General features: G+C 36.1%; 2 protein-coding genes across 2 annotated transcripts; one reads left to right on the top strand and one right to left on the bottom strand.

Moving 5' to 3' along the window:
- The first annotated feature begins 290 nt into the window (after positions 1-290).
- LOC126653707 (cleavage stimulating factor 64) lies at positions 291-3,798 on the top strand. Its single transcript, XM_050347634.2, has 7 exons — positions 291-451; positions 528-605; positions 1,789-1,827; positions 1,915-2,493; positions 2,603-2,695; positions 2,978-3,160; positions 3,256-3,798. The coding sequence occupies exons 1-7, from the start codon at positions 359-361 to the stop codon at positions 3,379-3,381; spliced, it is 1,191 nt and encodes a 396-aa protein (XP_050203591.1). The 5' UTR covers positions 291-358; the 3' UTR covers positions 3,382-3,798.
- Positions 3,799-4,128: 330 nt separating this feature from the next.
- On the bottom strand, positions 4,129-10,744 carry LOC126688243 (CRM-domain containing factor CFM3, chloroplastic/mitochondrial). Its single transcript, XM_050382875.1, has 10 exons — positions 9,810-10,744; positions 9,074-9,542; positions 8,868-8,998; positions 8,260-8,604; positions 7,639-7,795; positions 7,268-7,560; positions 5,665-5,724; positions 5,234-5,314; positions 4,886-5,116; positions 4,129-4,579 (listed from the first exon to the last, which is right to left on the bottom strand). Exons 1-9 carry the CDS (start codon positions 10,605-10,607, stop codon positions 4,889-4,891), a joined length of 2,562 nt encoding a protein of 853 aa, XP_050238832.1. The 5' UTR covers positions 10,608-10,744; the 3' UTR covers positions 4,129-4,579; positions 4,886-4,888.
- Between the last annotated feature and the right edge of the window lie 253 nt (positions 10,745-10,997).

The raw sequence follows: 10,997 nt of genomic DNA, 5'->3' as shown, positions 1-10,997 counted from the left end.
GTTCGGTTTTTTGGTTTTTTCGGTTTTTAAAATGCTCAAACCAAACCAAAAATCGAACACCAAACTTTTATCTAATTACAAATCAAACCAAAGCACAGTCACTAAAAAACCGAACTATAGTAGTAATTTCGGTTCGGTTTGGTAAAACTGTTCGGTTTGGTTTAGTTTAGTTTTGCACAGCCCTAATTTCAAGTGATTAGATCGGTTGAATCATAAATCAGCAATCACGTCGGTTCGGTTTTAAAAGTAATTGTAGCATGAAATTGGACTGGGCCGTCTTGCTATAGAACGCCCAGACCCAGACCATTCACACTATAGTCTTCTCTCTCTCGCTCTCTCTAGAATCACAGCGACAGCAATGGCGGGAAAGGCAATGGTCGGCGATGGGTTAACGGAGAATCTCGCCGGAATGACCAAGAATCAGCTTTACGACATTATGTCACAAATGAAGGCAACTCTTTTATCATTTTAATTCAAAGTTTTACATAATTTCTCAAATTAACACTCAATTTAATTGTGTATGGCAGACATTAATCGAACAGAACAAACTGCAAGCTAAAGAAATTCTCATTCAAAATCCTCGCTTGACTAAAGCCCTTTTCCAGGTTCTTTTTTCATTACTTAATTTTGTCTTTATTTGCTCTTTTTCTCTTGTTTTTTTTTCTTTGATTTAATTTCCTTTGTGTTTTCCATAAAGCAGTGAACTTTCTTAACTTTTTTTGTGAAATTAAAATTACCCATTTGCCTGTTAGCTTTCAATTGTGTGAATTTGTTTGGTTTTGTATTTTTGTTGTTAGGGTTTTTGAGTTTGTTCTTTCTCTATGTTTAGAATGGTTCAAGATTTCTTATCAATTCAATTATGCTAGTCAATTCTCAAGTTTCGAGAGCTCGTAGCTGGCAGCAGACTTTAGATTTTCAGCTATATATGAACGCTGTATTAAATTATAAAACCAAAAGCATTTTGAAACAAATGAAATCATGTAGAAAAAGTTGATTTAAAGAGTGTAATTCAGTTGAAGTAATGCGGTTTTAATGAATTTGAATTAGTGTGAGAATCAGAAGTTTATTTCAAACCCTTAGGTAGTTAAAGAATTGCTATTTATGACAAGATATACAATTTCTAGAGAAGCATTGCAAGTTACTGGCAATCAAAAATATTTTAAATTTGTATATCTGGTCAAAAATATTTATGACAAGATATACAATTCTGCTGTTATTGTTGTTAAATTTTTTAATTTTTTAGTTTGTTCTTTCAATTCAATTCTGTTAGTCAATTTTCAGGTTTCGAGAGCTCGTAGTTGGCAGCAGAATTTGAATTTTCAACCATATATGAGCATAGTATTAAATTAGAAAACCAAAAGCATTTTGAAAGAAATGAAATCACGTTAAAATTCTGATTTCAAGAGTATATGTCAGCTATAAATAATGTGATTTTAATGAATTTGCATTACTGTGACAATCAGAAGTTTATTTCAAACCCTTAGGTAGTTGGAGAATTGTTATGTATGATAAGATTTACAACTTCTAGAGAAGCTGTGCACGTTATTGGGAATCAAAAATATTTCTACGGGACTTCTCTTCCTAGTTAAACACTTTTAGTAAATACTTTCAGGTTTGTCATACTCAGACATATGTAAACTAGTTGGATAAATAGTATAGTCAAGCACAACATTTGAACCTGGCTTGACGAACCAATTATGTTTATATTAGTAATAAGCTTTAAATGACTCGTTTGGTACCAGTTCTTTTTTATCACTGACTTGAGGCTATGTAATTTTTATTGTTCAGGCACAAATTATGCTTGGAATGTTACAGCCTCCACAAGTGGTATAATCTTATTCAGTTAAATATTCATCTCTGTAAATTGGTTGCGTTGGTCTGTGATCATTTGTACTAATTCCAGTTGTGCTCTAGATTCCAAGTATCCAGCCTGCCGCATCTCAGCAATCATCACAATTATCTCACCAATCAAACATTCAGGCTGCACGTACACAAGCTTTACAGGAACAAACAGTTGTGTCGCAAAACCAACCTCCATTTAGAAAGCAACATCAGAATCAACCTTCAATACCTATTTCTTCTGCTTCTGTTGCTCCTATAAATTTGCAGTCTCAGCCTATGCCTTCCCACCCTCTACAAACACCACAGCAGCCCAAGGGTCATATGAATTCTCAAGGAACACAAATGCCTGGTCCACAATCCTCTCAGCTTCCAAACTTACCTCCACCTCCTCTTCCTTCTGCTTCACAACCCCCACCACATCATCAACCCCAATTACCGACTGTCTCTACTCAGTTGCAGCAACCTTTAAACACAAGTGGATTTCCTCATGCGTCACTGCAGCCACCATTGCCATCACAACCTAGAATGCCTTCTGCACCAAACTTTCATCATCAGTATGGAATGCAAATGGGGCCGAATGTGGGATTCCAACATCCCGGTGCTCCTCAACATCCTAGTGCTCCTCAACATCCCTCACAGTCCATGTATCACGTAAGCTGATGATTGTTGTTCGAGTTAAAGTTTGCTATCATTTGTAAAATGTTTTAAATATCTTTTGTTTTTGAGGATATAATATCTATTTTCTTTTTAACATGTTCAGTCTGTTAACAAGCCTCAAGGTAACATGGGGGGGCCTTCTTTTCCACAGGGACAGCTGCCTTTCCCAATTCAGTTACAGGGACAGCTGTATCAGGTATGCTTATGCTCTAGTTGCTAATTCAAGTCCTGGAATAGTTTTCCGTTGCGGCGTCTTGCTTGTAGCATTATTGCTTTTACTTGTGTTTCCAGACAATATCATCTCGTCGATCATTGTGTGATATGATATAAGGATTTTATACGTTTCTTCTTTTGCCATTTTATTTTTCAATCATAGTCCCTGTAGACCATTATGGATAGCTCTTATGTATTGTCATGCTCCCACATTTTTGTGAAGCTCTGTGCTCTATGCTTCTGTTAATTTACCTTTTTGCTCAAGGCGGGAGGTTCACACCCAGGGGTAGATTACAATAATCAAGGTGGAAGTTTGATGCAAGTTGACAGAGGATCTTCTTGGATGTCTAATCCACCAGAGAGCTCAGCAATGGCTCAGCTTCCAGGAGCACCACAATTGATTCCTGGTCATATGGGCATTGGCAACCAGCCCAATCGTGCTGCACCTGTAATATTTTGTAATATCAAGTTTTGCTATTTATTGAGCGTACTTTTGTTTTTCGAAAACTAACTTTCAACTTTTCATCTATTGTTTTGTTCTAGTTGACTCCTGATATGGAGAAAGCTCTGCTTCAACAGGTCATGAGCCTCACACCCGAACAGATTCATCTGTTACCTCCTGAGCAAAGAAATCAAGTGCTTCAGCTGCAGCAAATGCTTCGCCAATGAAACTTATTGATTATTCTTCGAAGAGACAGCACAAAATCTTGATATTCATCTATGCTGGCAATTGATTGCAGATGAGAGGGTCCGTGAGTTGAAACAGGGTACTCCTTTGGGAAAATTTTAAAAGCCATGTGCATAAGTTTGTTCAAAAGCTGATGCCATCTTATATTGCAGCTTAGCAAGTTTTGTAGTCAAGATTATGGGGCTGGCAGTGTGACGGTGTCCCTGTATCTTGGTGTCTCTGTATCTTGTTTAGTGTTGAGCAATTTCTATAATGGATCTGTTCCTTTGTTATTAACTAGCTTCTTTAGATAATTTCAGTTTGTCTTCAATTGTGAGGGTATTTAATTTTGGGATTCACTAAAAACTTTCATAATATTTCATTTTAGTTATGATATTTAAATTTACTTTGCCATTAAATATTAATTTCCTTGCAAAGTTTAATCTAACTCCAGGGTAATTGTTGCCTAGCCAGCAATGGGTGCTGAAACATTATGCAAATATCATGATTAAAAATAAAATATTATGAAAGTTTAGTAACTTTGTAGGCGATATTTGACCTAAAATCAAATTAAAATTTCATGTTGTAAAAAAAATTAAAATATGTTAATCAAAATGTCATTGTAAAAATTCAAAGACCTAAATTGATTATCCACAATTGCGTTTAAGGCTAAATGTATCTTTAATCCTCTCTGACCACTGTTTGCAAAGCATACATGCATGTTTCTAGTCATAGTTTTCTTGCTTGAATAACTATAAAAATATTATAGTAAATTAGATGCAAAATATTACAATAACTGTGGATACAAACTATACGAGTTACAATAATGCTTTACATCACTGAGATTTGTCTCTGTCAAAACTTTGCGGAAACCATTGCCATCTTTTTAAAGAGGTTACAATTTTATCTTGAATAATAGACCAAGCTCATCACTGTGTCCTGGATGAATTGGGGTCCCGAGAGTTGGCTTTAAACACAAAGCGGCAAATAAGATCATCATGGCCGATTGCAGACACCGAGTTTGATCATGCAGTAAGGTGCAGATCAACTAGCTTCCATGAAGAGTGCTCATGATGAACTGGAGCATGCTGGCACAACTTGGTAAGCCATCCATTTGATTGACTCCCCATAGTATCGATTCTAACATAATCTGGTGTGAAATAAGCTCATCCATACAAAGTGTCCAAGAGAATCATCGTCCTGTCAAAGTTCACAGTTCAAAATAAGGAAGCAGAAAGATGGTTGAACAAGATGCAGTTCATTTACCGAATAACTTTATGCTTTAATTAGAAGGGCTGCAAGTTTAGACAAAATGAATATTTAACTCCCAGTAAGATCTCTTACAGAGTTGGCTACCAAGATTATGCACAATCTAATTAATCAAATTGAAAACGTTTTTGGGTAATATAGGTTAGATCACTGCTAGAAAAATGTAGCAAAACCTGAGATGATGAACATATTTCAGCATTGCCAGAAAAAAAAGTAACAGGACCAAATAATGACTACCTGTCAACCATATTTGTTTGCAGATGTCTCATTTTGAAGGTCTGAAGATTCAAAGTCTTCATTGGCTTCCCAATCAACTTCATTGTCAATCTCATTTTTATGATCATAATGATCATCGTCGTCATCATCATCTTCATCATCGTCGTCATCGTCAACATCATCATCTTCTTCCTCCTCATCAGATTCATCCTCGCTCTCCAAATTCATAGAAAAAGAACCCCCATTCTGGCTCTGCATATTCATAGAAGTTACATTATTCAATGCAAGGAATTTTACATGCCTTCACTGCAACAAGAAAGGTGAATGTAACTGAAGTCCAGCGAGAATTGCATAGCATAATCATCTCACTTGGATAAATTCAGAAACATCATTAGATTGGCCATGTTCATCTGAGGTCCGATTACTCTCATCATCTTCTGGAGAAAAACCCTGCAAGTGATCAGCAGAAATAAGTTTTAATGCGAACAATAGTGACGAGGATAACAACAATGATGATGGTGGCGGTAATTAATAACTATAACAGCAATAGAAGTGATGACATGACAGTACAACCAGCAGGAATTACAAGAAAAAAATGATTACAGCATTCTACACAAACAATATGAGAAGTATCACTAAGCAAAATAAATATTTTCTTACAACAATGGTATGATAACAATTTAAAAATCTAGGTGTTACAACAGCAGACGAATAAACTGCTGTGCTCGACTGAATGTGCATATGCAGCAAAAGTTCACCCATCTTTTCAACAAAAGTTATGTAGGGAAAATAATACTTACAAGTTCTGCCTTCATTTGCTCAATGGTTCCTTCCAATTCGGATATGTGCTGACTAAGAGCCTGCATGTCTCACACAAAGAAACAAGTGTTACGTACAGGGCACATATAACAACGAATGGTCATATATAATATGAATGCAAAAGATGTCAGTAATGGAATTAACTAATTGGTTCAAGTTAGACCGCCGAACTTCAAATTGTACTTGCATCAATTTAGCAAAATATTACAAAAACAGTGCAGAATTATTTTAACAGTTGAGTTAGGGTATGGTGTTTTATTTTCTTCTGATATTATTTCGTTTCACCTTTCACTCAAACACTATTAATAACACTCTTCCAAAAAAAATCCTTCTCCATTTTTCCTGGTTTTCTTTTAAACCAAGCAAAATATGTTTTATTGTTTCAAAATTTTCAGCTTTCATGCCCTTGCTTAGTTTAAATTGACTGTTCTAGTCAACAAACAGCAGTCAGTGACTTTAAAAAACCAAATTCCAATTTGCTAGTGATTAACAAGCACTAGAAGCATAAACCATAGTGGCACAGCCATATTGCATCTGGTCCAATATTTGCTGTTGGGGAAAAATCTTCACCCATTTGAAATCATGGAGATTCCAGAGGCATTTCTGATTTAAGCTTCTTGACCATAATAAGGTGGTACTTAACTGCGGAGCTAGCTCATTTTTGAGTTATGCAGGGAGGGTAGACCATGCACCAATTTGTTGCTTGAGATTATTAACAATTTTTCTAATGGTGTTGATACAGTGGAAAAGAAATTATCTAATTTAAAAGCTTGCAGATAAGTTGCGAGAGCAAGAGGAAGGAAGTAGGCAGAGCAAAAGGATTATTTTTATTCTGAAAGAAAATAATAATCAAGAGATTGTCTATAAACATGTTAGTCCATGCGGAACAGAGGTTGATTCAGGAAATCTTTTATCACAATGTATTTATTTGAAAGAAAGCACTCTATAAGTCGTCCAATTCATTTAAAAAGTTGCCAAGTATTTTCTGTAAGTTTGGAAACTAAATAAATATTACTAAAAGACTGCAATCACAAAAACCAAGTTTCGGAGCTCTATAGAATGTCAGTTTTGTTTGTTATTAGTGATGACAAGCTGGAGATCTAAACAACTATGCAACCCAAATTTTCTTTGGAGAACTTCTAAGGAAATTATGCCAAATGGGGACTTCTTGAAGGAAAAATAATAAGCAGTCTAGGAGTCCTAATTAAACTTAAACCGTAACAATATGGTACAGTGAGGGAAAAAAATGCTGTGTGTTAAACCGTGACTAAATGATACTTTTTCTAATTAATAATCTTACATTTTTTAAATCATGCAGCATTTTTAATAGTAGAAAGGAGTGGAATAGTGGACAAATTCCCAAACTTCCGCATTATTAAGACTTTAAACAACTCTTTGTCAGGTTCTCTAAAGCTCTAACTGCAGAAATTTTAAATGCTCCCGACAAGGAAAAATCAAAGTCTATAGGTTCGATTTTACCAACATGAGGTCTCAATTGGCTTTTGCAGGTTAAATGGATCAAGCTCGTGAGGCTTTTAAAGTAATCGGCCAAATATAGTAGCAAAAAACAGTACAGAATTATACCTCATGTCGTTGCATGGCTACAGAACGCTTCAGTGCTTTTGCCTTTGTCAGAAGATTTTTTGGCCTCAAATTAATGGGCCGTTGATAATTCTTTCCACGATAATAAATAATAGCGAATCCTTTGGGTACTCTTTCTATTGCCACAAGTATCCCTCCACTCTCAAATTCCAACAACCTAGCTGTATCTTCAACGAATGCAAGAGTTTTTTGTTTTGATATTAGCTTCACAAGTTCTCTATGCTTCCAGTGCAAATGCATATTCTCAATGACACCATCAAAAACGCCACGAATACCTGGCACGTGAAAAGTTGCAGATGATCACTTTTTAGCTCTACCTTCAAAAAAACATTCTATGATCAAAGATTACTCACCAAGTGGCAGATATGCCTTCATTCTTAAGCCAACTCTACGGAACATTGCCTTTTCCTCATCAGTAACTGTTTCTTGATCATAATCAGGACCAGAAGGAATCATAGAGACTTCAATCTTTGCTAACAGTCTTTCTGCTTTAAGCTTTTTGGCTTGAGCCTGCCAAAACACTCAAACATTCAACGAAGTTTAAGTAATGGACATTATAAGTTGTATCATAGCTTTTAAATCGTCCAAAATGTTTAGACCAAAGTAGAACTGCAGCATAGGAGCTATTAAGTACCTTATGTATTTTCCATAAAATGGTAGTTATCCAATATCTAATTCATAGTTGCAAGTGAAAGTTGTTACTGATTACCATATTCCAGTAGAGTGGATAATTTAAATTTTTTAAAAAATATTACCAATTTCATATCTTAGACTTAAAGAAAGAAAGCAGTCAAGTACATATGAAAATAAACAGAAAATTTTGCCAAAAAAGAATACATGATCTATGTTGAGAAAATTTACTTTGTAGAAGGAGAAAAAGGAATCACTCAATAGTGACTCTGGAGCAGAAAATATAACGAATTACTTTTTGTTTCAAAAAGGGAGGCAGGGAGAGAAGAGAAAAAGAGACTCACAACAGCTAATTTATGTTCAATTTTTTTAACCATTCTGGCCCTTTTTGCTCTGGAATCATCTTCAATCATCTTTTCACGCTCTTCAGCAGAAACATCCTTTCCCCACCGAGCTTGAGCCTGATAAAACTCTGCTAAGGTACCAGCCAGGGGCTTGCCTTCCTCTTCTCCAGATGAAACTGTTTCCACTCCTCTGATCCGCACTTTCTCTTCAACATCCTGAATCTGTTTTGTTAGTTCTTGTCTCTCTGCTAAAACAGCAGCTACACTCGTTGGCAAAAAATCCTTCCCACGGTAGATGACAATGTAATACTTGTTTCTGAGCAATACAACGCCTCCTGTTAACATCTGCAAAAGAAAGTACAAGAAAGTTTAGGAGAAATATGAACTACGAGGTAACTTTAATTTGCATGTGTGCATCTCCATAAAAAAAAATGTGTACAAGATGATGAAACTTAGGAAAATAAATAAATAACAAAGCATATGAAAATTAAGAGCTGCAACAGAATTATCTTCTTAAAACATTCACCATTACAGCTTTAACTAAAATGAATCAAAAAAAAAAGTCTGAAGAAAAATTAAACAAGTTATGTCTGAAGAATGAAGCAAACCTTTAACTCATCAGCCATTAGTTTATTATTTGTATTCTGGATGCCTCGCTTCACAGCAATCTTCGCCACTAAGCTTTTCTCCCAAAGCTTGAGTATCGCAGATGCCAATCCTTGATGGTTTCTGTTTCTCCCTAAATAAAACAAATTGACAGTAAACTCCAATGAACAGAAGTGATACTGTAAAATTCATATGAAACAAGTAGTACCGAGTGAAAAGTGGCAAGGAAGTTTCTTAGCAAGTTTTCTCAAATTAGTCATCTCTGCATTTGTAAGACTCGATCTCATTCCAGTAGGAAGAAGCCTAAAAGGTGTTTTATAACCAGGAATTTTTGGAGGAAGCAAGTCAGCATCCACAGGAAGTATTCCTGTGCCCCACCACTCTTCAAACCGAGGGCCTAGACCATCTAATAACTTGTTAAATTCAACCTCCTCTTCTGTCATATCCGCATTTCTATCAATTCTTCTCATAAGTGATACGTTCCTTTCTGTAGTCGAAGGTGCATCATCATCACTACTCATCTTTTCACTGCCAGCAGAAGAAACATCTGGAACAAAAGGTGTATCAACTTCTTGATCAACCGGTTGGGATTTAGATTGAGGCCCTTCATAGTTACTTCCACGATATACAACCATAACACTTCCTGCCTTCCATATAACTAATCCTCCAGTACGACGCTGAGCATAACTACAAAAAATTAGTTTCACATTCCAAATCCTTATCAATATTATACTCTAAAGAACTACACCGAATAGGCATAATCGCCTTGTTTAAAATAATCATGTGCAACAATTCATTATATGATATATCTTTTGTGGCTAAATTGAATTTAACTCCAACCTTTTTTAAACTTTCCAAACATTATAAACATAATCTGACATAAACACAAACACAAACAATACCAAACAAAAATTTAGGCAGTACAAAACTAAAAAGCAACCAACCTCAGTGATTTCATGAGCGGTTTTCATATCATGAGCTAAAATCTCATGAAACTTCAACCTAACCAACTCATTTTTCCTCCATTTCTCATGAATTTTCCCCACAATTTCATTAGTAAGTCCAGCTTTCGCCACACTAACTCTCTCTCTCAAATGCATTCCGTTTCTCCTCAACCTCCTCAACTCCTCATCCTCAATGGTCAACTCCGCCAACGACGGAGCTTTAACAACTCTCCTCCTCACATTCTCCCTATCAACCACCTCCTCCACATCATTCACCTTCCTCGCCCACGGCAACGCCAATTCGCTACTCTCCTCCTCCTCCTCTCCCCCATTGATAAAGATCGTATCGGGCCGAACCCACTCTCTCTTCAACAAATCAGCCAATCTCTCCTCTCCTGTCACAGCAACCAACTCCCCACCACCCTCCAATTCACTCTCCTTTTCGGGTTCTAAACCATCCTCATCGTCTGATCCTAATCCTAAATTCCTCAACCTGAGCACAATTCTCTCAATGGCATTCTGACCCTTGGTAAAAGATTGAATCTTTTTGTCAGGTGGGGCGTTGGATTGAGCGGGTTTTGGTGGGTTTTTAGTGGGGCTATCAGGGGTCCATTTGGAGAGCCATGGGGAAGTGGGGTTATTGGATTTAGGGTTTTGGTTGGTTCTAAGTTGTGAAGATGAACAGAAGAATTTGTTGAGGGATTGAAATGAAGGTTTTGGGGTTTTGGAGGAGAAGAGTGGGAGTGAGTTTCTTAATGGTAATTCTGTTAGTTTTGCAGTTGTTGAAGTGATTGCCATTTGGGTTTTTGTAATTTTCTTTTAGTGTTTCATCTGTTTGGATAGTGAGAAAATTTGAGTGAGAAAGGTTAGAGCTTTTTGTTCATGGAGGTGGTTTTGTTCAGTTGGAAGGAGGTTTTAGGGAGGAAGCAAGATAAGATTTTTTTTTTTCATGATTATAAGAAAATTTGGGATATTTTTTTTTGCTGACGTGGAATGGATACTGCTGACATGGCACGATATTTATTTATTGGGATTAAGGGTGAAATTCCCTTTCAAATGGGACAATCGGGACAGTGTTTGAACATCTCCAAATATTCTATTTGGATGTCTAAATTTTTAATTTTATTTGATTTATAATTTTTTTTAAATGTATCAAAAATGTGTTTTTTATTATCAAACTATTAAGAA

This window comes from Mercurialis annua, linkage group LG6, assembly GCF_937616625.2.
Source record: "Mercurialis annua linkage group LG6, ddMerAnnu1.2, whole genome shotgun sequence".
In the NCBI taxonomy this organism is placed as follows: domain Eukaryota; kingdom Viridiplantae; phylum Streptophyta; class Magnoliopsida; order Malpighiales; family Euphorbiaceae; genus Mercurialis; species Mercurialis annua.
Note: the sequence above shows the minus strand (reverse complement) of the source record. Positions and strands in the feature narration are given on the sequence as shown.

What these genes read in the sequence shown, in the direction of transcription:
- LOC126688243 (XM_050382875.1), bottom strand. Translation starts at nt 10,607, where the DNA reads ATGGCAATCACTTCAACAACTGCAAAACTAACAGAATTACCATTAAGA. An exon ending in TCCTTGCCACTTTTCACTCG is followed by an intron (nt 8,999 to 9,073) that starts GTACTACTTGTT and finishes TGTTTTATTTAG; the next exon opens with GGAGAAACAGAAACCATCAA. An exon ending in AGCAAATGAAGGCAGAACTT is followed by an intron (nt 5,315 to 5,664) that starts GTAAGTATTATT and finishes GATCACTTGCAG; the next exon opens with GGTTTTTCTCCAGAAGATGA.
- LOC126653707 (XM_050347634.2), top strand. Translation starts at nt 359, where the DNA reads ATGGCGGGAAAGGCAATGGTCGGCGATGGGTTAACGGAGAATCTCGCC. An exon ending in ACATTATGTCACAAATGAAG is followed by an intron (nt 452 to 527) that starts GCAACTCTTTTA and finishes TGTGTATGGCAG; the next exon opens with ACATTAATCGAACAGAACAA. An exon ending in TACAGGGACAGCTGTATCAG is followed by an intron (nt 2,696 to 2,977) that starts GTATGCTTATGC and finishes TTTTTGCTCAAG; the next exon opens with GCGGGAGGTTCACACCCAGG.